The sequence below is a fragment of the Diospyros lotus genome, chromosome 8 (assembly GCF_014633365.1).
Source record: "Diospyros lotus cultivar Yz01 chromosome 8, ASM1463336v1, whole genome shotgun sequence".
Classification (NCBI taxonomy): Eukaryota; Viridiplantae; Streptophyta; class Magnoliopsida; order Ericales; family Ebenaceae; genus Diospyros; species Diospyros lotus.
The window spans coordinates 8,119,251-8,145,524 of record NC_068345.1 but is presented as its reverse complement, the minus strand read 5'-3'; the positions used below and the strand labels follow the sequence as shown (position 1 = coordinate 8,145,524).

The window sequence follows — 26,274 nt, the reverse complement described above, 5'->3', positions numbered from 1 at the left end:
CTGATTAAGGAGCGATTCCTAGCAGGCTTCTAGGATGGCAGCCTCCAAATCGGAGAAGGTCTAGGACCAGTTGTAAGGTCGCATGACGAGAACATCATGTGTTCAAGGGGGGAGAATGTAATATCCTGAGACCCCAGAGGAGAATAGTATATATCGAGAATAAGTAAGGAAGGAAACAACATCAGCTAGATACCTTTTGAGCTGAATGTAGACAAAAAACTCTAGGGTTAAGCGTGCTTGACCTGGGAAAATCCAAAGATAGGTGACCCTCTTAGGAAGTTCGCGTAGACCCATCAAGGTAAGTTATTCCGATCCTTCCAATCACTTGATGCGGGATGTTACAAAAGTGACATATATTCCCCTAGTATAACATTTTAATTAATCATAAGAGTCGTCTGTAAATTAAAATTTAACATAAGTATACCTTTTTCTTTCCCCTTAGTGGTACTTAGAATAGAAACATCGATTTTGTAAGAATTTTTTGTAGATATTAAATTAAAAATATTATATAAATATTCTTAAATTGATGATAAAGCCAAGAAAATACATCAAATTAAAAAATCTTGATATATGACAGGATTAACACTACAAAATATTAGATGATTTGCTTAATAAATATTTTTATTTTGTGTTTCATTAATCAAATTTTTTTAAAAGTATTTTGAGGAGAATTTGCTTTTGGAAATTATCCTAAATAATAAGTAACTTAAATTCATATGGTGGATGTATATGAAATTTAAAAATATAATATAAGTTTTTTAATATAAATGAATTTCAATTATTTTTTTAAATTGAATAAAAATATGAATGAAATTATACTTATAAATCTACTATATTTATAAATTAATTTTTTTATCATAAATACTTAATCGATGTTAATAGATTTAACCAATATCATTAAATATTATAGATACATTAATCTATCTATAATATTGCAAATTTATATATATATATATATATTTTTTTGGGTTAAACTACATAAAACATACACCACATTTGTATATTATAAAACTCTATAAATAAAGTAATTTTAAAAAATATGATTTGTATATTTTACATAAAAAATTAAAAATTCATCGTTACACAAAATTTAAATTTAAAACTTCTAAAAACTTAAAATTTACTGCTAGTATCATTTTACTTGAAACTTGGGATAATCGTTCTTACGCGGCTTTTGATGCTTATGCTTACGATTACGTCAGAGGAGATAAATCGTATGTTGGACTTTTGACCCTTACGCAGGGCAATAATCGAACTTACAACCCATTAAATTGGCATTAACATATTATTTATCCAACCACTCGACTTATATCATGAGAATATTTTACTTGAAATTTAAAATTTATTACTACGATAAATTTAAACTTGAAACTTGCTACTATACCCCAACTTATTTTTATTTCATACATGATTCTAAATATGTTTTTGACTATTAAGAGACCGGAGATATTCTTGTTATAGGTGGTATAAGATGACTAATATTAGATAATTAATTATATTATTTTTTAATGTGTAAACAAATTTATTTTATTGTTAAACTAAAGCCTAATTTTTAAACTAAAGCCCAATTTAAACTAAATCAATTATATTATTATCTTATTGTTAAACTAAAGCCCAATTTAAAATTTATTTTTTTTCTCCTACATCTAAAGCCTAATTTTTTTTGGGCCTTATTTTTTAGAAGCTATAATGAAGCCAAGCCCACGTGACATTAGAGGCTTGGGGCTCCCATATTTCTTCCTCCCCTCTCTTGTTCTTTTCGACAATCTTTCTCTCTATCTTCCAAAAACGCTTTTGTAAACAATTGATTTTGTGAAATCTAACCATCCGATCTTAAATCCAACCGCATTTCTACTGTGAAAGCAACCCTAATTTACAAGAAGGTATGTCTTTTAGTTTCAAACATGTTATTTTCAGCATAGATTCATAATATATATATATATATACGTATAATCGGGCAGTTGGGTTTGGCTGAAAATTTAAGATTAGATCTATAGAGATTTGGCTATTAGATGTTGTTGGTTTTTGGGTATGTTAGTCAATGGGGATAAGGGTGCCAGGAAACGGCTGGCCACGGTGGCCGATGGCTACTGCCAGTGCATTTTTCAAATTCTGGCTGAAAATTAAAACTTAGATCTACGAAGATTCGGCCGTTGAATTTGGTTGATTTTTGGGTATTTTGGTCTATGGGGGTAAGGGATTCGAGTGGTGGCCTCGAATCACTGAAAAAACGCCGATCGCGGTGGCTTGCAACGATTGGTAGTGCATTTTCAATTATGGCTGAAAATTTAAAATTACATCTACAAAAATCTAGCTATTAGATCTGCTCCATTTTTGGATAAATTAACCTCATTGGCTTGGCGTTTCTAATGGTACACTCTGATGTGGAAATCTCGGGCTGGTGGCGGCACTTGTGGCTAGTATAGGGAGAGGAGAGAGAGAATGGACATTTTCTAATTTTTGTATTTAGAAAATATATAAATATTATTTTTAAGTTAAAAATATTATATAAATATTCTTAGAGTGATAATAAAACCAAGAAAAATACATCAAATTTAAAAATCTTGATATATGACAAGATTAACACTACAAAATATTTGATGATTTGTTTATAAATATTTTTATTTTGTGTTTGATTAATCAATTATTTTTAAAAGTATTTTGAGGAGAATTTGCTTTTTGAATTTATTCTAAATATATATATATATATATATATAAATAATCACAATGCATTGTGGCCAAACAGATTGTGATCGGTTCCAAGCAAAAATGATTAGCGGAACACTTGAAAAAATTTATATTAAGATTGGAATTAACTTTTCTGAAGTTTTTGTGTTTTTATGGGTTGGGTTCTGTTCATTTCTGACTAGCCTTTTCAAGGTTTAAAAAAGGCCAAAAACTAGGGATAAGGCTAGAGGTGTCAAAAGGGCCGGGCGGCCTGCGGGCCGCCCGGCCCAGCCCGTGACGGGCCGGGCTTTGGCCCGGCCCGTAACTGTTCATACGGGCCGGGCCGAGCCCGGCCCCCATTGGGGGGCCGGGATCGGCCAAAGAAATTGGGCCCACGGCCCGGCCTGGCCCGTCTAAGGGCCCAGCCCGGCCCGGCCCATGGCCCGTTGGGCCCTTATGGGCCAGTAAGGCCCTTACTCATTTTTTTTTTTAATTTTGTTATTCTTAGGTAATTATTGATATTGGATACTAAAAAATTTAATTTCGCAATATATATAAATAATAATCATCAATTAATTTATTTAAAATTTTTAAGTTAAATTTTTTATATATTTAAATTATAAATAAACATTCTCCTTTTTATATGTACATTATTTTTCATATCAATTCACAACAAAAATTATAAGGCATATAGAATTTTGAAATATAAAATAATGAAATAATATTTAAAACTTAAGAATTAAGATAGAAAATATTTTAAAAAAACAAATTAATTTTTATATATGTATTATTTTGATATTTATATATGTATATATTATATGTATTATTTTTAAAAAAATTATTTAAAAAAAAGGGCCGGGCCCACCGGGCCCGGCCCACTAGGCCCTGTGGGCTAAGGGCCCGGCCCGACCCTCTAGCCCACGGGCTGGCCTGGCCCAGCCCGGCCCGACCCTTTTGTAGGGGGGCCGTGGGCCGGGCCGGGCCCTATCAATTATAAAAGGGCCTGGGCCCGGCCCGGCCCTTTTGACACCTATATGGCAAGCCAATACTTAGAAGTACATTTTTTTTTCATAAGATTAATGCATGTAAAATGATCATTTTCTTACTTTAAAAACGAGGAGTCTCATACATTTTAAACAATTTCAAGAGTAGAGTTTGATGTCTACTACGTGTGAGACCCTAATTATCTTCTGGGACGCAATGCTTTTGCTTTGTGACATCTTTGATTTATCACTTCCTCCTCCTTGTGTTGTTTGTGGAATTCTTACATCGAACAAGTCTCTGAATTTTATTTGGATTAATACTTTACGTGTAATCCTAATCTTTTAGGTTATAGAATTTTATTTGGAAGAGGAAATGTTCCGGCACGGGCCAAGTAGTTTTATATGTCAAAATCTGCTTGTTTGAATTCATGAGATTCATTTACAATTTTTATTTAAATATTTTAATACAATTTAATTTAACTTCAATTCCATAATATTGAATTCATAAAATTGAAATGAATGTTTTTTTTTTTTTATTCCACACAATAAAATTTATATTTGGATGAACTTTATAAAATTTTGTAAAATTCGTTTATTTTGAAATAGGCTATTAGAGGGAATTAGGAGAACTAGAGGATCTAAGAAGATATATATATATATATTTTTTCTCTTGCTTGTATTTCATATATGTTTTAATGATTGGGTTTGAACTTATTGTTTCTTCTAGGCAGTGACAATTAAGAAAATCAACAATGCAGCTCCTTTCACTGTTGGAGGAAGATAATTTTCTTGAAGCTGTTTAAAATATGTCACGGTTGTGGCACCCCAATATTATTTCACTAGTGGGTTACTGAGCGGAGCATGGCCAACGTCTTTTGGTTTATAATCATATTGGAAATGAGAGCTTGCCTGATATGCTACATTTTGCTGATAAAAGAAGCAAGATGCAAGATGTTGACATGAAATGCTCGTGTTAAGAGTCACACTCGGCACTGCTTGAGCTTTAGAGTATGTTATAGATTTTAGGTTATAATGCTTCTTAGATAAATCTATTCATGGACGATGTTAATATTATTACTATTGTATATTTAGCATGGATAATATTTATTATGATGAATGTATATTGTGGCATGATTTTTAATTTAGTTCGTTTGTTTTGTTATATTGGTGCATATATATACTATGTTTATTATGTTTAATTTTGAAAGAAAATAAATTTTATTTTTTTAATTTAATTTAAATTTGAGATGAATTTAGAGATGAAAAAAATTTGTCTCAAAAATTCGTCTTAAATTAGAGACGAAAAAAATTTATTTAAAATTCGTCTCAAATTATAGACAGAAAAATTTATCTCAAAATTCATCTTAAAAACCGTCTTAAATTAGAGACGAAAAAAATTCGTTTCAAATTTTGCGATGGGTTTTTTTTTTTTTTTTTTATAGCTTGAAATTTGTCTAAAATTGAAAATTTGTCTCAAATTGACTATTTTCTTGTAGTATGATGTGCTAAGTATTACTGCTCAACTTGATTTAACTTTTGAATCTCGAATGCCACAAGATGCCCACCTTGCATCATGACATCACCAATAACCCGATCAGAAGTATCAATGTGTACCTCAAAGGGTTGCTTGAAGTCAGACAACTTCAGCATTGGTTCTGAAGCTATAGCTGTAAGCACCCCCGCCCGGATATCCCCAACCATCCGGACTACCCGAACGGGAGCGCCTACGGGAGGAGAAAGGAGATAAACACAAGACACAGATCACCCCGGCATGCATACACAAAAATGAGAACAGCGGAAGCAAAGCTCAAGACATGCATGCACTATGGGTACCCCGCTAATACAACGGTCACAAGATAAATAAACAAATACAAACTCCTGTGCCGACATACACAAGACTCGAGAAAACACCTGGCACAGTACAAAATAATAGAGTAAATTCTACTTAGACATCAGAGTGGATAGGGATTGACGAGACTGCCTGTACACCACACCGACTCTGCTGTTAAGTTGACTCCCTTGCTATGGCCCACGCCGCCACTACCTGGAATGATGGAAAGCAAGGTGAGTCGAGAGACTCAGCAAGCATAAGGAAAAGAAAGGCTGTAGGCTGAGTATAACCAAAAAACTCTTCCCAAAATAAACCCCCAGGTACACACAAGCCATGAGACGCTACAACACAACAGCTCAATAGCATAACAAAATAAAAGCACATACCGGTCCTTGGGGCCCACATAAGACACTTGGCACCCAAGTCCCATACCAACCTGTCGCTGCCCTGAAAGGCAACAAATATCTGCAACAAACCTGCGCGCGCTGTCCCAGGCCGGTACTCCCGTCACCTGTATCCGTCGGTACTCCCGACAACCGAGCCATAAGCTCCCTCGGAACGGTACTCCCGTCCGAGAACTAAATACTACCAGTATCCATGCAATGCACATAGAAATGCAATGGCGTAGTGAGCATCAACGTGATACAAGGCGCCCATACATCCAGGCATCAGGCCATGCTCCGCCCACATAGTAAACCACACGCCATGCATATGCCGCGCTGGATGCAACCTAACCAAGCTAGAATGTTCGTGTCCAAGCATACTCAATAAATGAATATCCCAACATGCATCCCGTACCCATGTGCATATCAAATCATGAACAGTAATACAAGGTATCTAATCATGCAGTAAATCACATACCGGCAGAGCTACTCAGTAGTGCCCGACACCGGCCAACAGTTAGTGACTAGGAGTGTCCGCCCGACGGTCCACTTTAGGGCCGTACCGTAGTCTACCCCAACGTCACCAAACGGTTGACCCCTGCCCCACTGCTCAATAGCTCTAACCAAATCATATGTAAATCCGAGAAAAATCGTAAATAAAACCCGCATGACTAGGAACCTAGTTCTCCAACTGGGTTCAACATCATTCCGAAAGGAATGGGGGTGGCACAAACCCCCGTAGGCTCACAACAAATAAAATTATAAAAGTCTCAGATTTAATTTAAATTAAAACAAATGAATAATAGTTCAACCAATAAGACAAGGTACCGAATTAAAGTAAGGGAGGTGATAAAATACAGGAAATCACGGGGTCTTTCACGGGAATTAAAGAACATGAGAAGATGGTTAGGAGCTTGCCTTTACACGGCCGTTCCTTGCTTTTCTTACGCACCCGCTGCGAAGTAAAACGTTTAATAGCGATTAATAAATCCATGGCTCGCATTAATTAAATCTAACCGCGTAATATAAATAATTTAACAGCCTAAAATCCCACGTAAGCGCACCACAATTAAAATCTCAACGAGTCTTATATTTATTTTAAATTAAATCACGCTAATAAAATCCTCGAAGTCAGCTTAATGAATTAAATTTAAATCAAACGACTCCAAATTCCATAATTAATAAACGAGTCGAAACAGACGAAGGGAGGGTATAAAATACGAGAAATCACAGGGTTTCTCACGGGAATTAAAGAGTACGAGGAAAGGATTAGGAACTTGCCTGAAATCAGCTGATTCCGACCTCTCTCAAGCCCCCGAGGTAAATTAAATCATTTCCTGGCAAATAACACCACCGGGACTCAAATTAATTAATTTTAATCGCATAAAATTTATAATTTAAACGTAACATGCTTCTACTAATTTTTACCCACGTACCTGATCACTTCCTATGACGACAAAATCCCAAAATCGCCCCATTTTCTATTCTTTTCTTCCTCTTTCCTTTTTCTTTTCTTTTCTTTTCTTTTCTCCTCTTCTTCTTCTTCTTCTCCGCGCCGCTGCTCCTGCTCCTGCGCACCATTTTTCTTCTTCTTCTCTTCTTCTTTCCTTTTCCTTCTTCTTCTCCCTTCCTTCTTCCTTTCCTCTTCTTCTTCATTTTTTTCTTCCCGCGTGCTCCTGTTCTTTTTCCTTCTTCCTTGGCGCGCACAGCGCCTGCGCGCTCCAACAACCAGCCACTGCTGGCCTCCGTTGCCGCCTCCGCGCACCACCGCGCGCCACCGCGCACCTGCTGGCCGCTGCTGCTCGCGTCGCTCCGCCCCCTGCTGCTGCTGCTTCCTCGCTCGGCTGCCATGGCCGAGCTCACACGGAGCTTCCATGGCTGCCCTGCACCTCGCCTCTCTCTCCCTCTCTCGGTCTCTCCTTCTCTCTCAATCTCTCTCATTTTCTCTCCATCTCGATCTCTCTCTCTTCTCTCGGCCGAGCTTCCATGGTTGAAGCTACATCAAGCCTCCCTCCTTCTCTGTTTCCGGCCACAACTCTCAATGTGAGAGAACAATTCAGATTTTTTGGCCCCTGTAGATAGCTTGGCCTCCAAGCTCGTGCACCACAGCCACAAAAAAATACACAATTTAATTAGTTTAATTTAATTTAATTAATTTCACTTATTATTTTTATGAATATATATATGTATATGAGTATTTATATATTATTTTAAATTAAGTTAACATAATTTACACATTGATTAGTTTTGGGATATTACAATTCTGCCCTCCTTAATAGAATTTCGTCCTCGAAATTCGCGCTCAATCCATGTCCTCAAGATACACTCACAATTCTCATGATATTACCTAACACATCTTCCGAGACCTTCCATATCATCATTTTCCAATTCTCACAAGTCCAAGTCTACTACACATCTGATTTGACTTAATACATTAGCACATCTCCCTAATCCATCACCTCAAGTGAACCACGATATGACCACTAATACCTTAACCAGCTTAAGAGACATCATCAAGGTTCCTCTATTACCATCTCATAACTCAACTGATAACGATAGGAGTAGGGCCATTCTCTTGCATGGCGAGAAGCTAATATTCGATAACGTGACCTAAACCTGCCACGTACTTACGACGCACTGGAACATGGAAACGATACGACACCCTCAATCAAGGATTCAGCAGCAATATCCTTTAGTCTGACTTTTGCCAACTGATTCTTAACCAGATACACATCATTTTCTCGGCAGTACTTTCTCCCACAATTTGTCGCGTACGTTCGGGGTCTCGTTCATAAATACGGGTAGCCGTTTAGTCAGGACTATCAATGAATAAACACTCTCCACTCAATACATCTCGGAATCTAAAACGTCACCAGATCTCCCCTCCTTATAGGAATCAAGATACCCAATTGTGACTTATTCAATGACCACCAATCCTAAGTCTTATCCTTGCTACTGATCTTAACTCCCAATAGCTAATTGGACCATACATTTTCTTGACCGTTAATTACTAATCCTGAGCTCCTCGAAAACTCAATAGGCTAGCTAGAACACGAGCTCTAGAACTGGTGTTATCAACTCCGTAGCCTACTCGACTGATAGCACATCACCGTGTCAACAACTGTTCTAATTCCTAAGGCATCTCATAAGTCGCCTCAAAAACGAAAAGCAACTTAAAGATGTGGTTAAGCGTTCATCTGACTGGCATAACAAGTCATCTCATGTTTCTGCCGATGTACCACTTGACCAGCACCCAAAGGAGTCTCATCTCCTCACTCGATCAACAACCAACCCTAGGGCATGTGGTCCGTGATCAGTACCGTGCGTACTCATAGCAACTACTATCCCTGTAGCAGAACCCAACAGTTACTTAGACCTGTATCCAATTTCGGCCTTGGCCATACACCTGGGTATCTCCCACAACAATAATCTTAGAGGGAATTTTCTTATTTCTAATTCACTTTATCATAGATGCTCCACAGCGATCCAAAATGTCTACTATCACCTTTGCTTTACCCTATTTATTACAGAATCTCACAGCCTTAGTCTTTCGACACGCCAATCGCGACGTCACCTGAACTCCGCTCCACCTGTGAGAACTAAAGACCTATACCCTATTTAGGTCATGATGCTAAATCTCCAAATAACATAACCACTGTAAACTCCAACTCCATAATTCCTGTAATAGTCCCTCGGTTACTTCCCATCATAGATCTCTCTTGGAATAAGATTGACCCTAGCCTTATCGTAAATACATTCACACCAAGCACACATCTCGGTGCCTACGGATCTACCATTAACCATCGAACTCCTATAGCACATTTTCGCATGGTGGGACCTTCCCGTATCACCCCTAGTAAAATCCAATCATGGACCTCCATCTCACATTTTACCATGACCTCATCTCTCATGACATTGACGCTAGCCTTAATAGGACGTCGACAACACCTAGCGAGACCAAGGAACTCCAGACCTCTTTAGAAAACACCTCAGAGTTAGCCCGGCAAATCATCTGCCAAGTAAGCTAAGTCCAACAAGTCCCTCTGGTGGCTGTGACGGTTCCCTCACGATGACTCGGATTGACTGAATGTCCGGTAGTGCTCCAATCTTGGGCTCGTCCGGTATCGGCCCCTAATAGGACTCCCAAATGGCACCTTGTTACCTCACAGCTTCGGCAAAAATATCATAATGGGAACGAAGCCTCACATCATTCATAATTACAACAGTCAGCCACCTCCATATGTCCTTCATGTGCTCACGGGCAAACAGGACTTGTCTCTTCGATAATCCCCAAAAATCTCGTGAATCGTCTCTTGAAACATCTCGTCAAACCGATACATATAACTCACTAGGTATTCCTTTTTCGTCTCGCCCGCCTTCCCATCCAAAAGCAAACTCCTGTTCCCACTGACACCATAAACAACGCAAGATCATCCGAGTTGGGTAAGGGTACACTGGGATCTAGGCCTCTGGGTCCCATTGGAAATACTCAAAATCTGCAAACAACACCAAATATCAGGTAAATATCTTAAGGCAAAACCAACCTCTTACTTGAACACCTAGGGGTAGGCACAAGTCCTAAATAAACCTTATTCATACCTCTTCACGGTCCTTTCCTAACGTGCATTTATCACCCTTGCACGAAGATAAATTGGGACACGATCTCTTACACGAATCAGCAAAACACAACTGGGACACAGCCTAACCCTATTCGATTCACCTAGACATCCCTAACTCTACCCGACAACCTTGGTGTACAGGAACTCGTCCCTCAAAACTGACTCAAACTACGCTCTGATACCAACATTGTAAGCACCCCCGCCCGGATATCCCCAACCATCCGGACTACCCGAACGGGAGCGCCTACGGGAGGAGAAAGGAGATAAACACAAGACACAGATCACCCCGGCATGCATACACAAAAATGAGAACAGCGGAAGCAAAGCTCAAGACATGCATGCACTATGGGTACCCCGCTAATACAACGGTCACAAGATAAATAAACAAATACAAACTCCTGTGCCGACATACACAAGACTCGAGAAAACACCTGGCACAGTACAAAATAATAGAGTAAATTCTACTTAGACATCAGAGTGGATAGGGATTGACGAGACTGCCTGTACACCACACCGACTCTGCTGTTAAGTTGACTCCCTTGCTATGGCCCACGCCGCCACTACCTGGAATGATGGAAAGCAAGGTGAGTCGAGAGACTCAGCAAGCATAAGGAAAAGAAAGGCTGTAGGCTGAGTATAACCAAAAAACTCTTCCCAAAATAAACCCCCAGGTACACACAAGCCATGAGACGCTACAACACAACAGCTCAATAGCATAACAAAATAAAAGCACATACCGGTCCTTGGGGCCCACATAAGACACTTGGCACCCAAGTCCCATACCAACCTGTCGCTGCCCTGAAAGGCAACAAATATCTGCAACAAACCTGCGCGCGCTGTCCCAGGCCGGTACTCCCGTCACCTGTATCCGTCGGTACTCCCGACAACCGAGCCATAAGCTCCCTCGGAACGGTACTCCCGTCCGAGAACTAAATACTACCAGTATCCATGCAATGCACATAGAAATGCAATGGCGTAGTGAGCATCAACGTGATACAAGGCGCCCATACATCCAGGCATCAGGCCATGCTCCGCCCACATAGTAAACCACACGCCATGCATATGCCGCGCTGGATGCAACCTAACCAAGCTAGAATGTTCGTGTCCAAGCATACTCAATAAATGAATATCCCAACATGCATCCCGTACCCATGTGCATATCAAATCATGAACAGTAATACAAGGTATCTAATCATGCAGTAAATCACATACCGGCAGAGCTACTCAGTAGTGCCCGACACCGGCCAACAGTTAGTGACTAGGAGTGTCCGCCCGACGGTCCACTTTAGGGCCGTACCGTAGTCTACCCCAACGTCACCAAACGGTTGACCCCTGCCCCACTGCTCAATAGCTCTAACCAAATCATATGTAAATCCGAGAAAAATCGTAAATAAAACCCGCATGACTAGGAACCTAGTTCTCCAACTGGGTTCAACATCATTCCGAAAGGAATGGGGGTGGCACAAACCCCCGTAGGCTCACAACAAATAAAATTATAAAAGTCTCAGATTTAATTTAAATTAAAACAAATGAATAATAGTTCAACCAATAAGACAAGGTACCGAATTAAAGTAAGGGAGGTGATAAAATACAGGAAATCACGGGGTCTTTCACGGGAATTAAAGAACATGAGAAGATGGTTAGGAGCTTGCCTTTACACGGCCGTTCCTTGCTTTTCTTACGCACCCGCTGCGAAGTAAAACGTTTAATAGCGATTAATAAATCCATGGCTCGCATTAATTAAATCTAACCGCGTAATATAAATAATTTAACAGCCTAAAATCCCACGTAAGCGCACCACAATTAAAATCTCAACGAGTCTTATATTTATTTTAAATTAAATCACGCTAATAAAATCCTCGAAGTCAGCTTAATGAATTAAATTTAAATCAAACGACTCCAAATTCCATAATTAATAAACGAGTCGAAACAGACGAAGGGAGGGTATAAAATACGAGAAATCACAGGGTTTCTCACGGGAATTAAAGAGTACGAGGAAAGGATTAGGAACTTGCCTGAAATCAGCTGATTCCGACCTCTCTCAAGCCCCCGAGGTAAATTAAATCATTTCCTGGCAAATAACACCACCGGGACTCAAATTAATTAATTTTAATCGCATAAAATTTATAATTTAAACGTAACATGCTTCTACTAATTTTTACCCACGTACCTGATCACTTCCTATGACGACAAAATCCCAAAATCGCCCCATTTTCTATTCTTTTCTTCCTCTTTCCTTTTTCTTTTCTTTTCTTTTCTTTTCTCCTCTTCTTCTTCTTCTTCTCCGCGCCGCTGCTCCTGCTCCTGCGCACCATTTTTCTTCTTCTTCTCTTCTTCTTTCCTTTTCCTTCTTCTTCTCCCTTCCTTCTTCCTTTCCTCTTCTTCTTCATTTTTTTCTTCCCGCGTGCTCCTGTTCTTTTTCCTTCTTCCTTGGCGCGCACAGCGCCTGCGCGCTCCAACAACCAGCCACTGCTGGCCTCCGTTGCCGCCTCCGCGCACCACCGCGCGCCACCGCGCACCTGCTGGCCGCTGCTGCTCGCGTCGCTCCGCCCCCTGCTGCTGCTGCTTCCTCGCTCGGCTGCCATGGCCGAGCTCACACGGAGCTTCCATGGCTGCCCTGCACCTCGCCTCTCTCTCCCTCTCTCGGTCTCTCCTTCTCTCTCAATCTCTCTCATTTTCTCTCCATCTCGATCTCTCTCTCTTCTCTCGGCCGAGCTTCCATGGTTGAAGCTACATCAAGCCTCCCTCCTTCTCTGTTTCCGGCCACAACTCTCAATGTGAGAGAACAATTCAGATTTTTTGGCCCCTGTAGATAGCTTGGCCTCCAAGCTCGTGCACCACAGCCACAAAAAAATACACAATTTAATTAGTTTAATTTAATTTAATTAATTTCACTTATTATTTTTATGAATATATATATGTATATGAGTATTTATATATTATTTTAAATTAAGTTAACATAATTTACACATTAATTAGTTTTGGGATATTACAATAGCTACCTTTAACTCGTTAAATTCCTCTCGACACTTGGCAATCCACTGCCAAGCCTTGTCTTTCTTTAACAGATCGGTCAAGGATGCAACATTTTTTTGTAGTGGATTGCCAACCTGACGTCACCAATTGACGATAGTTTGCACTTTATTTTTATCCATCCGGACACACTCTTTACTCACATGATGCCCTAAGAATATGATCTCCTTTCGGGCAAGCTTTCATTTTTCCTTTTTAACAAAGAACAGGTGTTCCCTAAGTTGAGAGAACACCATCCTCAAAAGCAAAAAATGATCCTCCAAGGTCTCACTGTAGATCACAATATCAAGATACACAACAACAAATTGATCTATATATTCATTAAGAACGTCATTTATTAAGTTACAAAAGGTAGCTGAGGCATTGGTTAAGCCAAAAGGCATTACCATAAACTCATACGCCCTATACCTGATTACACAAGTAGTCTTCCCCTCATCCTCCTCAATTATTCACACCTGCTAGTATTCCGAACGCAGATTCAGCTTGGTGAAGAAGGTGACCCTCGCCAGCTTATCAAACAAATCTGCTATCAGCGGAATCGGATGCTTGTTCTTGATGGTCACCTTGTTGAGGGCCCTGTAATCCACACACATCCGAAGGGACCCGTCATGCTTCTCCTGAAAAAGCATAGGGGCTCCATAGGGTGCCTTGGACTGCTATATCAGGCCTGCATCCAGCAAATCCGTCAGCTACTTCCTCAACTCGGCTAACTCTGGTGGTGCCATCCTATAGGGAGCTTTAGTTGGAGGTCGTGTACCAGGCTGTAACTCAATGTGATGATCAGTTGGCCTCCTAGGTGGAAAGGCCTTTGGCAGCTCGTGTGGTATGACATCCGCATACTCAGCCAATACGTCTACTACCACATCTGGGACTTCCACCCATTAATCTAGCTTTATCTTTATCAGTGCTACCAAGTATGTCGTTTCCCCTCTCTTGAGGCTTTGTTCGACCTGGATGGCAAAGAGCATGTTGCTCTTGCCCTTGTCTTACAATTTGCTAAATATCGTTTGCAATACAAAGCATGGTTGCAACTCATCATAAATAATAATACCTTTAAGGTGAATCATGGGCGTTGTCTTAGCTCGCGTTGTCTTAGCTCATGTGAGGAAGTCTACCCCAAGGATAATGTCGAAGTCGTCCAACTGCACCACTATGAAGGGTAACGTCTCCCTTCATGGACTAATAGAAACATCAACTTTCGGAGCTAAGCCCAACACACCTTGAGCTGCAAAATTAACTACCTGAATACAATTCTGGCATGGTTCAACCTATAGCCCCAATGCCACCGCCAATTGTCCTTCCATAAAGTTATGTGAGACCCTACTGTCCACCAACGCAGAACTATCTTCTCCATTCAAGATGACTTGCACATTGATTAAGTCATTAACTGGAGTTGAGACTTGCATAGATTGCGCTAACTAGCACCTGGAGGGGGTTCACCCGAACCTACTCCTCTTTAGCATCATCACTCGAGCCTTGCTTCCCATTTGCAATCAAGGCAGTCAATTGTTCCCACCTTGGATACTTGTGTGCCCTGTGCGGCCCATCTCATATGAAGCACTCGTCTGCCTTGGGTTTGCTTGCTTCGCCTGCCATGGTTTTGCCTTTCCCCTTAAAGATGCTCTTTTGTTCTGACTTGCAGTGATCCCTTTGTCCTTTGTCTTGCCACTACCAACACTGTCTGTGGCTTTCAGGGCCCGAAGGTTAATAAAGGCATCTATTGCATCTATTGCCGAAGGTAGGTCCTTCACATTTTGTTTCAACTCTATTTGGGCCCATGCCTAGACCCAACATGAAGTTAAATAGCCTGTCCTCCTCTGACATCTTGTCAATGTCCAACATCAAGAAGATGAACTACTTGACATATTCCCACACGAAACCTGTCTGTTTTAGCCTTCTCAACGCCTCATGAGCTAGCCATGAGCCATGGAAAGGCAGGAATTAGGCTTTGAGCTCTACCTTGAGTTCCTCCCATGTTTGAATCCATGGCTTATCCTTGTCATTGGCAAGAAACTCGGGTACGCCACCAGAGTTTAGCGTCATTAGCCAGGAACATACTTGCAAGATCCACCCTCTCGCCTTCTAGCATGCGTGCAGTTTTGAAATACTTTTCCATGTCCCATGGAAAATTCTCGAGAGCCTTTGATTCTGACACACTCGTGAAGGCCTTTGGCTCGGGCACCTTCAGCTTAGGAGCCGCCTTACCCCCACCAGAGGGTGCATGGCTCGCTTGAGCAAGGCAATATCACATTCCAGCATGGCAATCTGATCATTCAAGGCTGCCTCGCGTGTCTCTACCTGCAAGCTCAAGTTCACCTCAAGCTCATCCATCTTGGCCGCCCGCATCTCTTCCTAACCCACAGTTCGATCCTTCAAGGAAGTGCTAAGTTTGTCCACTAGAGACTGCAAATCCTCTATGGACGCGGCTACAATAGCAATCTTTTTGGGCCAACGAGATCTCATCAATAGGGTCCCTCTCCCCCACATGAGCTTTCAAACGAGCAACTCGATCACGAATAGCTTTGTTTGCGCCAACCATTGATTTTACCCATTTCTTTGCACAACAACCAACTGTGCTCTGATACCAACTTGTTACAAGATTGGCCTTGAATTCTGGCCGACAACCTTGTGATGGCTAAGTTCGTCCACTTAGATCAGCTAACAACCTGATGGGGTTTGTGCATAATATAAACGAAAGCATACACAAAGAATACGGGAAAATCCCAACTTTATATTCAGTCCGAGAATAGAAAGAATGGCCTGGGCTTTGTTCTCTAAAAGCTACCAAAATTACCCACAAAGCCATATATATATAGGCTACAAATTTACAAGCGGTTATGCCCCCATAACTATCCCTTCGGACCCATAAGGGCTATATGCACCACGTGGGAAAATCGTCTGCTGGGTCGCATGGCTCATCTGGCCGATACCTGTTGCAACTGCCTTGGCCGCTCGCCCGTGCAAGGCTCTCTTGGGTGCGCATTGTGCGCACGTGCCCCACATAATGCGAAAGTGCACGGGCAGCGCCCGCATAGTGCTATAACTGTTCCTGTCTGTTGGCCTTGCCTCCTGCCAAGGCTAGGTGGATTGCCCCGGTGTCCTGCACATCTCGGTTAGCTCAGCCTGCCAGCGTGCCTCGCCTTTCTCGGCTTGTGTGGCTTCCCTGTGGCCTCTGCCTCACTCAGTCAGGTCTAACCGCATCTGTGTGCGCCATCCATGCCAACCATCGCCTCGTGTGCGAGCGCCTCAGCCATGGAGGCCCATTCCTCGTCACATTGTCGCATTTCCTCGCATGCTTGCTGCCACCTTGGTACGACAACCCTATGTCATCCAACATTTGAGTCCATCATCCGCCCATATCCCGCCATGACACGCCACCCCCGTGCCACGATGCTTTACCAGAGCCGGACAACTTCTGGTGAGCTTGCTGGAGACGTCACAACTAGCCACTAAGAGATCAACGATGTAATAATAATATATATAAAATGATTAATGGACTATCCACCAAGAGATATAATATTAATATATAATTAGCAAGCTTGACATAAGGTATAGGTCACTAAAGCATATACCTAGAGCGAAAAAAAAAAGAGCCCAAAATAATTAATTATTTTAAATTTATTTATTTTATTTTTTAATATAGAAAATCACTCATTTTATTTTATGATAGTTTTTACTTGAATTTATATTTTATTTATTTTGTTGTTCCATTTAGACAAAGAGGCCCTCAACTCCCAAAGTTTACGAATTATTTTTTAATATTAGACAATAAATAGTGATGTGTTATTTAAATGAGAAGATCCATTAACTCTCCAAATCTATGGATCATTTTTCAATATTAGGTAATAAATAGTAATGTGTAAACTAGTAACGTAATGAAAAAAAAACAAAAAAGAAAAGAAGACAAGAAGTAGTGTTATTTTAAGAGGATAATTTGATAAAACGATTGTTTAGATAGTGAAAATTTTGTCCAGGAAATCTGCATTAAAAAAAAAAAAAATTGGTGACTTTTTAATTTACAAGATTTGGTTGGTGACTTTTTAATTTAGATAGTGAAAATTTTATTAAAAAAATAAATTACTATGTTGCCAATTGAAAAGATTTGGTTTCTAAACTTGAATACAAAAATTTAATTAGTGATTTTGCATCTCAAAAAGCAAACAAAGTAAATTTTAAATAATTTTTAATATTTATTTATAATATTAAAGAGCCACAAAGTAATTCTTAATTAAAGCCACAAATATTCTTAAGCAAGCCTTGATAATTTGAGACATGAGTCATATATATAAATTAAAAATTATATTAATAATTAAAGTTTGATTATTTAATTTTTTAAATAATTATTTTGCAAAGATGAGTTTGAGTATAGTAATATATATGTTGTTGTCAAAATATAACAATTTATTTTTAATTGTGGGCAGATGTAAAAGTCTTGGGAGTCGTGCTTTCAATGATGAGAATCTTGACGAGCAATTGAATCTAGCAGTCAAGCAGATCTGGTGATCTAAGAGAACTGATGGTCTGATAGGGCTGATGATCTGGCGGGCTGATGACATAGTGGATTTGATAGATCTGGTGATCTGGTGGGCTGATGATCAAGTGGCCCAAGATAACTGAGTGACTTGAGGTAACGAATGGCCTTGGATAACCGAGTGACCTGAGGTGACGAGTGGCCTTGGATAACCGAGTGACATGAGGTGACGAGTGGCCTACAAAACGAGTGCACCGTTAGGACGTGGGTGGGGGTCCCCGCGCAAACCCTCCGATACTTCAGTCAGATCTCAAGAGAAAATGCGAAATTGTACTTCAATAACTCAGGAGTGCGTACGTTGTGATGAAGACATGGTCTCCTATTTATAGCGGAGGAGAGAGAGGAGACGTGTGACAATCGGGGCGAGAATCCCGCGGCTCGTTTCGATGATTTTGCGGCCCATTCGAGAGGGAAAAGATGAGAGATTGGCCCAAGCCCACTCGACCATGAACGAGTAGGGGTTCACTCGGTTATGACCGAGTGGGGGGCCACTCGGTTATGCCTTCTTTTGCCCTTTTCCTTGGTTCGGTTTTGAGTGGTTCTCGTATCTCAACTTCATGCCTGATTTACACCTTGATTCAGCTTGAATCTCTCAAAAGTCACAACATGAAAGTTGTAGATAATTCTATTATATTTTCATAAGACTTTGAATCAGCTCAATCGGAGCTCGTATGAGAAAGTTATGACTGAAAAACCAAAGTAGTATTGTACCCACTCGGCATAATCGAGTGGGTCATGAAAAGTGAGGGGAAATTGGTCTCCCCATGACCGAGTGAGGGGCCACTCGTTCATGCCTTCTTTTTCCCTTTTGTCTTGGTTTGGATCCATCTTCCTTCAATACTTGACTTTGAGCCTTAATAGTGCAGGTGCATCAACTCAGAGCCCAATTTAAGCCTTGATAAAGTATGAATCTCTCAAAACAAAAAACATGAAAGTTGTAGATAAGTCTCTTATCTTTCCATATAACTTTGAATCAGCTCAATCGGAGCTTGTATGAGAGAGTTATATTTGAAAGACCAAAGTAGTGTCGTACCCACTCGACATAACCGAGTGGGTCCTCCCTACTTGGTCTCGGCTTGACCTCTTGCTCCTTCGGCTTGTTTCCTTGATCTCCTACAACCCGTTAGGCCCTTGGGCTTCATGTCCATGTCTTACGACTCTTTTAGGTCTTGTAACTCTCCAAGTTTGCAGGGCATATCAATATATAATTGGTTTTAACCTAATTTTATGTTAGATGAGATTGTAAGTTTAAATTTTATTCACATAATATATTTTAATTTTTTAAATAAAGTAATTAAAGAATATTTAAAAGTTACTTTATTAATAAAATTTTCATACATGAAAATGTTGTGTTTCCTTTTGTATAGAATAGATATATAATGGTAATCTAAATTATCAACACATGATTTCAAATGTTACATAAGACTCATGATTTATTTTATTTAATTATATGTTACATTTGTAATACCCAGGAATGGTTTGAGATTGTAAATAATATTTGATGAAGGGCATAAATGGAATTTTGGGAAAAATGAGGCTATAAGGTACACTATCACAGCTTTAGGCAGCTGAATTAGTTGGAGGGAGTACCCCGGACCCTAGACGATTAAGGAAAATAGTATAGTATCGACGAGTGATTCGAATTATGATTTTTAGTGATGAAAGAAATTGGATCGGGAACAGTTTTCGATACAGCTGTCAATCAGGCTAAGAAAATCGAATCGACATGGGAGACGCCCAGAAGGTCAACGGAGCATGTCAAGAACTAATATTTTATGTATAGAACAACCCTTAACTGACTTTGGGTTGAATCGAATGAATTTAAGGTCAAATCAACCAGTCGGGCCTAAGTGTAATTTTCTAATTTTGCTCGAGGGAGGTCAAAACGGTAATTTTTTGAAAGTTTCAAGGACCAAATGAAGAGTACAAGTCTTGTGGGCTTTAGTGATAGTGTTAGAAAGATCAGGGGCTTAAAGGAAAGGGCATAAATGTTATTGAAAGAAATCAAGGGGCTAAAGTGTAATTAAGTAAAATTTTAGTGTGAACGCACAGCATTGGATTTCGGCGGCCGCACTGCCACCGCACGGGGCCGTCGTTTTAGGTGATAGGATGGCCGAGGGTGGCTTGGGGGAGGTGGTATCCGACTGTGTGAGGCTTGGGGACCAAGCCATGGCCGACGATTGGTCGAAAAGTAGGCGGTTTTTGGGTATAAATAATGGCTAAAACTTCAAGATTTTTGGCATCAAATTGGCCGTGTTTTAGTATGATTTTGGGAGTTTTGATAGAGGGCTTTTGATCCTTGCATCAAGGAGAAGAGATTGGGAGTGTTTTGAAGCATTTTTGTGAGCGTTTGAGGGTTGTTTGAGCAAGGCTGAGGGTTCGAAGCGGTCTGCCTCGTCGGACCTGCAATTGGCTGTTTGGGCCATTTTTCGGTGTCCTTTCGGCCTCAAACCGGCACCATCAGGATCGATTCTTCAAGGGCTTTAAGGGGGTACCACTTTCGTGGCCATCGGAGCAACTGCTGGCGACCAGATCTTTGGAGAAGACAGTGGCGCATGCAGCCACGTGCCAGCCTTTACTTGCACCCACGCGCCAAGCGCATGAGGGCGCGTGAGCAAGGGGTTTTTGGTAATTTCAATTCCAGAATTTTTATTTAATTATTTTAGGATTTACTGAGTTGAAATATTTTGGAAAATAGTTGAGGAAATAATTATTTTGGAATTACCAAGGTGAAAGTTGGGAGAAATTAGAGGAAATTATGGAAAAATTGAGGAAAATGGATTTTAATTCTTCCTTAATTAATTATGGTGTTTAGGAAGTATTGTGGTTCGAGGTTGACTGTAAGTTCGAGTATTTGTGTTTTGGCACGCAAAACGAGATTTTGCACTAGGATCGAGACGATTCAAATATGTCGAGGTGAATGTTCTACCTAAAAACTTGGTTTTAAGTTGTGAATAGTTTATCCTAAAACTTGGTGTTCGTGTTACCTAAATATGTTGTGGATTTCATGCAAAATGATTTTGTTGCATGCAAATGATAACCGGTGACGGTTGGTTTTATGAGAGAGGTTCGTCCCTAAACGTTTTGTACCTGTGCATTGCATTTTATAAAACGGTTGTTTATATGATGCATTGAATTGTGAAATGTGGTATTGTCTTGCGTTTTGTGTATGTATGGAATGTCAGTCTCGGATGTTGTTTGTATAGTGTAGTCATAATTCTCTAAGGGCGTGACAGAATAACAGGGGTATCTGATGTTGGTGTGTATGTTAGGATAATTGCCTTGGTTTCTGTGCCAGACTGTTTGGTCAGGGAAGTTGCACTAGGACGACTAAGTAGTCCATATTGTGTTGTTCATGTGGGATGTCAGCCCTAGGATGTTGTTTGGATAGTGTAGTCGTAATTCTCCAAGGGCGTGACGGAATAATAGGGGTATCTGATGCTGGTGTGCATGTCAAGATAGTCGCCTTGGTTTTCATGCCAGGCCGTTTGGTCAGGGAAGCTGCACTAGGATGACTAGGTGGTCCATGTGAAATTTTGGAGTTGGGATTGTATGGTGGTTCCTGAATGCTTAAGGTGGGAACGTATTTTGGTGAGATGCGTTGGCAGCCTCATTTAAGCTAGAATCGCATCGTGTCGTCGAGTCGGTATAGTAGCATAGCTTTTAGAGAGATTGCTCTTTTCTCGTGGTAGGGTTAAGCATGTGGGATTCTCTTAGGGTAAGGTTTACCGGGTGTATTGGTTTATTTCATGTCTTGCATTCATTCATGAAAAATGTGTTTTGAACTCTCAGTTAGATGATTCATCATCTAACTTGGACTATGTCTCTGGAATATTCAAACATTCCAGGTGAAGGTAGCGGTGCGAAAGGAAAGAGAATTGCCGAGGAGTGACGACGATTCGTTGATAGTTTGTAATATGTCGCTTTCAATGAATGTTGTTTATTTTGAGGACGTCTTGTAAGTGGTGGTTTGACTTTATATTATAAATAAAGTGATTTCGGTTATGACCTGTTAAGGTTTCGATCTAGCTTCCGCATTTGTGTTGGTGAACCTGTCTTAGTTTATTGATGGTTCATAGTTGATATACTGAGAAGGTGTAACGGGATCTTCAGGGAAAGGTTTGTGTTGAGTTTTTGTTGTTTGGTTTGAAAAAAAAAAATATCTCTAGAATCTTACGTTAAGTAACGCTCCCGAGAATTGGGGTGTTACAACATTGATATTATGTTTTATTATTATAAGTTATATGTTACGTGAGATATCATATTATACAAAAGACTTTTTCAGTTAAATTCGTTTACAACTAGTTAAAAGGAGCTTTTCAATTGAGATCTTCACTTGGTAAGCAACTTTGGAAAAATTAAACATTAAATAAAATTATAGTGGTAAGAGCATTATCAGAGTTTGTTTGACAAAGTCTTTTAATTTTCGTTTTCAAATTCAATGTTTTCCTTTTCTTGATGGGGCAGGGCCTTTTTTTGGGGATTCTTCTGTGCAAGGTCTGTATTATAAAGTTTAAGCCATTTATGATTTCTCACGTGAAATTAGGATATGAGTTGAGGTTTCTTCATTTTGCCACAAGCATCAAATTATGATTCTTAAGATAGATCTTAATATGTTTAGGTGTAAATTCAAGAACAAATTACTTATTTAACTATTTTGGTGAGTCAAGTGTATTAAAAAAAATGTGTTTAATAGTACCATTAATATTATTATGATTTTATGACCTTTTTAAATATAAAAACTCATTATAAAGAATTATAAAACATTATTATAAGCATAATCTTCATATTGTTACATTATTTAATTTGCTCGCCATACTTAATTGCATTTGTTCGGTCTCACTCCTCAAAGAGTGTTGCCTTCTCTAACGTTTGAGAGAAAGCCGAGTCTGATTTTGTGAAGTGTAGCCACAACGTCCTTCATGTTGATCCTCTCCCTGGGAAGATCCTTCACACAGTCCATGGCCAATTGCATGACAGATGACACGCAAAGCTTCTTTGCAGACAGATGTGGATCTTCTTGTTCAATCAAACTGGGCATCCATGGCTTCAAGCATTGAGCACCCATTCAGTGATTGATTCACCCAAGACTTGAGGCTCATTTCTTCAGCAAACATTTCATCTGTGGGAGTGGGATTGTTCCTTGTGAATACTTCCATCAACATGACTCCATAGCTGTAGACATCACCGCTTGTGGATACCATTCCTTCCGTTCCATACTCTACTCATATATATAACGATGTAAACTTGTCTTTGTAACGTCAATTAATCCAAAGCAAGTTAAGGATGGAAATGGAAACAGAGCAGATTGACAAGAAACAAGATAATGCAAATATGAAATGGGGAAGAAGCATTACCCGGTGCCATGTATCCAACCGTAGCCAGGGTCTTGGTTAGTGCCATGTATTCTCCTTTGCCCAGAAGTTTGCCGGTACCAAAGTCACTCACGTGGGCAACCATATCTTCGTCTAGCAGGACGTTGCTCGGCTTCAGATCACAATGAATAATGGGCGTTGAATGGCCATGATGAAGATATTCGACTGCTAATGCAATATCGATCATTATGTTTAATCTCTGCAGGAAATCCAGAAAACAAGTGCCAGAATATAGCCACTTCTGAAGGCTCCCTTTGGGCATATTCTCCAACACCAAGGCTTTGAAATCCACATTACTGCAGCCGGTAATGATTTTGACGAGGTTTCTATGGCGGATGTTGCACATTACTTCACATTCAGCATCGAAACTCTTGAATGCTCCTTCTATTTGCAGGTTGAAGACCTTGATAGCGACGTTCATCCCATCCGACAGTGTTCCTTCATATACACGACCAAAACCTCCAAATACCAAGTAGGTTGCTTTCACCGAACCCATTTGTTGCCCGGTAGAGTTCTTGATAAGAGACCACTCTCCACTCAGCAGGGCGTGAATCTTCTGGAGTTTGTGATTGTGTTTTGACTTTTCGATTTCTTAGCCAAACAAGTATGAGAACCGACCCCACAAGAATTATAGATGCAAGTACAGGTAAAACGTATTTCAGTACTCGCAGAACTGGTGCCCTGCTATGCTGAAGGCTTCTAGTTTTGCATGGTGGGACTTGCAATCTAGGGGCACCACACAGTCCATAGTTGTGCATAAATGATTGAGCTGTGGAGTTTGCAAAAAGTCCTCCAGTGGGAATTTTTCCTTGCAATCTATTGAAGGACACATTTAAATACTGAAGATATCTGAGTGCCTCTAATGAGGTAGGGATGCGTCCAGATAAATTGTTATTGGAGAGATCCAAAAATTCCAAGTTGATCAAGTTTCCCAGTGACTCAGGAATAGGGCCCTTGTAGGTTATTATGTGCCAAGGAAAGAATTTCTAATGTTTGTGCTTTTCCAATGGTACTTGGGATTTTGCCCGATAACTGATTCCAAGACAAGTCTAATTCTGTTATTACGTTCATATGCTCAACATCAAGAGGTATATAGCCACTAAGAGAATTTGAGGATAGATTTAAACCAACGAGATCTTTAAGGCTCCACAAGGTTGAAGGAATTGCAGAAGTCAAATTGTTGGAATCTAAGTAGATCCGTCTTCGGGATTTAAGTTCACCCAAGCATGGGGGTATCAGTCCGTAGAGCTTATTATCGCTTAGATACAAGTCTCCCAAATTATTCAACTGACAAAAATCATTGGGCATGAATCCTTCCAGCTTATTGTGTTCAAGATACAATTGTTGCAGGTTCTGCAACCTTCCAATTGTTCTTGGGATAAAGCCTGTCAATTCATTGCTATCTAAATTTATGAAATCCAAGCTGCTCAAGTTACCAATGCCACTGGGAATCTCCCCCATAAGTTTGCAACCACGTGCTTCCAAGTACAGAAGCGAAGTGAAGAGATTGCCAATTGAAGCAGGGATGATGCCATTGAATTGATTTAATGCTATTGCCAAAACTTTTAAACGTCTGCAATTTGCTAAAGATGTAAAAAACCTTAATTCAAGAGTAGAAGACTCCCTGGTCAGATTATTTCCAAAAAGATAGAGCCGCTCCAGGAGCCTTAGATTACCAACTGTATTGGGTATGGAGCCTCTAAATGAGTTGTCAACCATGTTTAGGATGGTAAGCTTGGAGGCATTGCCAATAGAGCCTGGGATAATCCCACTGAGTTTATTATCGGATAGGTAAAGCTCTTCAAGATTGGGAAGCCTGAGGCTAATAATTGACTTCTAAAACAATTGTATCATTACAGTAACATTTATTTTAATATTTTTATTAATTTTTTGAAAATTAAAAAATAAAATTTAAACAATGATTTTCATATACTACTATTAAATTTTTACATAAAATTTATTTATTTATTTTTTTGTACCTGAGGCCAACTCCTCTAGTAAAGAATTAAGCAAAGCATGCATGCATATGCAATGGTCAATGAATTGTATATATGCTATTTTGACTTTATTTTTTATCTTTAAATTATTGACGACAGAGAACATGAGCAGCTGGTTGAAATAATATTATGATTTTAATTAGGAGTCAACTGAAAGGATCCACTAATGAAATTTTTTTTTAGAACATATATTTTATTCATTAACAAATTAAGTCCTTAATTACTGCCTGGATTGGTTCCTCTTTCCCCAGTTGGAGGTCTCTTGATGCTGATGATCTTATTCCATTATTTAATTATATATTCTAAACTTGTCTTCACCCTAGCTATCCCAATTAATTTTGATCGGTTAACTAGTGGCTATTCTTTCTACATAATCAAAACGGCAGCCGAGTCAGGATTTTGATTCAGTAAGATAAGTTTAAATATAAAAAATATAATTTAAAAAATAAAATAATAATAATAATATTAAAATGTAATTTTTTTTTTTTTATAATTGTTACTTTGATAACGTTGTATAATGATTTCATTAGTAATTTTATTAAAAATACATCATTTTCAAGATACACAACTAAGCTATCATTCATTCATTACAGAAAATACTTTTTTAATTATAGCAGTAGCAAGCAAAAGAAAAAAAATCGTGTGAGAATTAGAAAATAAAACAAAAAATGGAATATTTGGAAATAAAATGGATTAGGACTTAAGAGTGAGTGAATTTGGGTCTTTTAGCCTATTTAGGTTAAATTTTAATACAATAATTTTGTATTTATTTTGGGAGTTGGATTTGAGTTAAAAATAATATAAAACCAAAGTTTACATGTTTTGCTAATGATATTTGACTTACCCTTTACATGT

At 39.5% G+C, this 26,274-nt stretch overlaps 2 protein-coding genes across 2 annotated transcripts; both read right to left on the bottom strand.

Annotated features, from left to right (window-relative positions):
- Positions 1–22,862: 22,862 nt before the first annotated feature.
- LOC127807757 (receptor kinase-like protein Xa21) lies at positions 22,863–23,918 on the bottom strand. The gene is made up of 2 exons (XM_052345815.1): positions 23,405–23,918; positions 22,863–23,268 (listed from the first exon to the last, which is right to left on the bottom strand). Exons 1-2 carry the CDS (start codon positions 23,916–23,918, stop codon positions 23,072–23,074), a joined length of 711 nt encoding a protein of 236 aa, XP_052201775.1. The 3' UTR covers positions 22,863–23,071.
- Positions 23,919–24,080: 162 nt separating this feature from the next.
- LOC127807756 (probable leucine-rich repeat receptor-like protein kinase At1g35710) lies at positions 24,081–25,141 on the bottom strand. The gene is made up of 2 exons (XM_052345814.1): positions 24,436–25,141; positions 24,081–24,238 (listed from the first exon to the last, which is right to left on the bottom strand). The coding sequence occupies exons 1-2, from the start codon at positions 25,139–25,141 to the stop codon at positions 24,081–24,083; spliced, it is 864 nt and encodes a 287-aa protein (XP_052201774.1).
- Between the last annotated feature and the right edge of the window lie 1,133 nt (positions 25,142–26,274).

Excerpts from the sequence above, each read along its gene's own strand:
- LOC127807757 (XM_052345815.1), bottom strand. The coding sequence starts at position 23,918 with ATGGGTTCGGTGAAAGCAACCTACTTGGTATTTGGAGGTTTTGGTCGT. Across the intron at positions 23,269-23,404 it reads GGTTGGATACATGGCACCGG|AGTATGGAACGGAAGGAATG; the intron begins GTAATGCTTCTT and ends ATATATGAGTAG.
- LOC127807756 (XM_052345814.1), bottom strand. The coding sequence starts at position 25,141 with ATGGTTGACAACTCATTTAGAGGCTCCATACCCAATACAGTTGGTAAT. Across the intron at positions 24,239-24,435 it reads GTTATCGGGCAAAATCCCAA|ATTGCAAGGAAAAATTCCCA; the intron begins GTACCATTGGAA and ends GTCCTTCAATAG.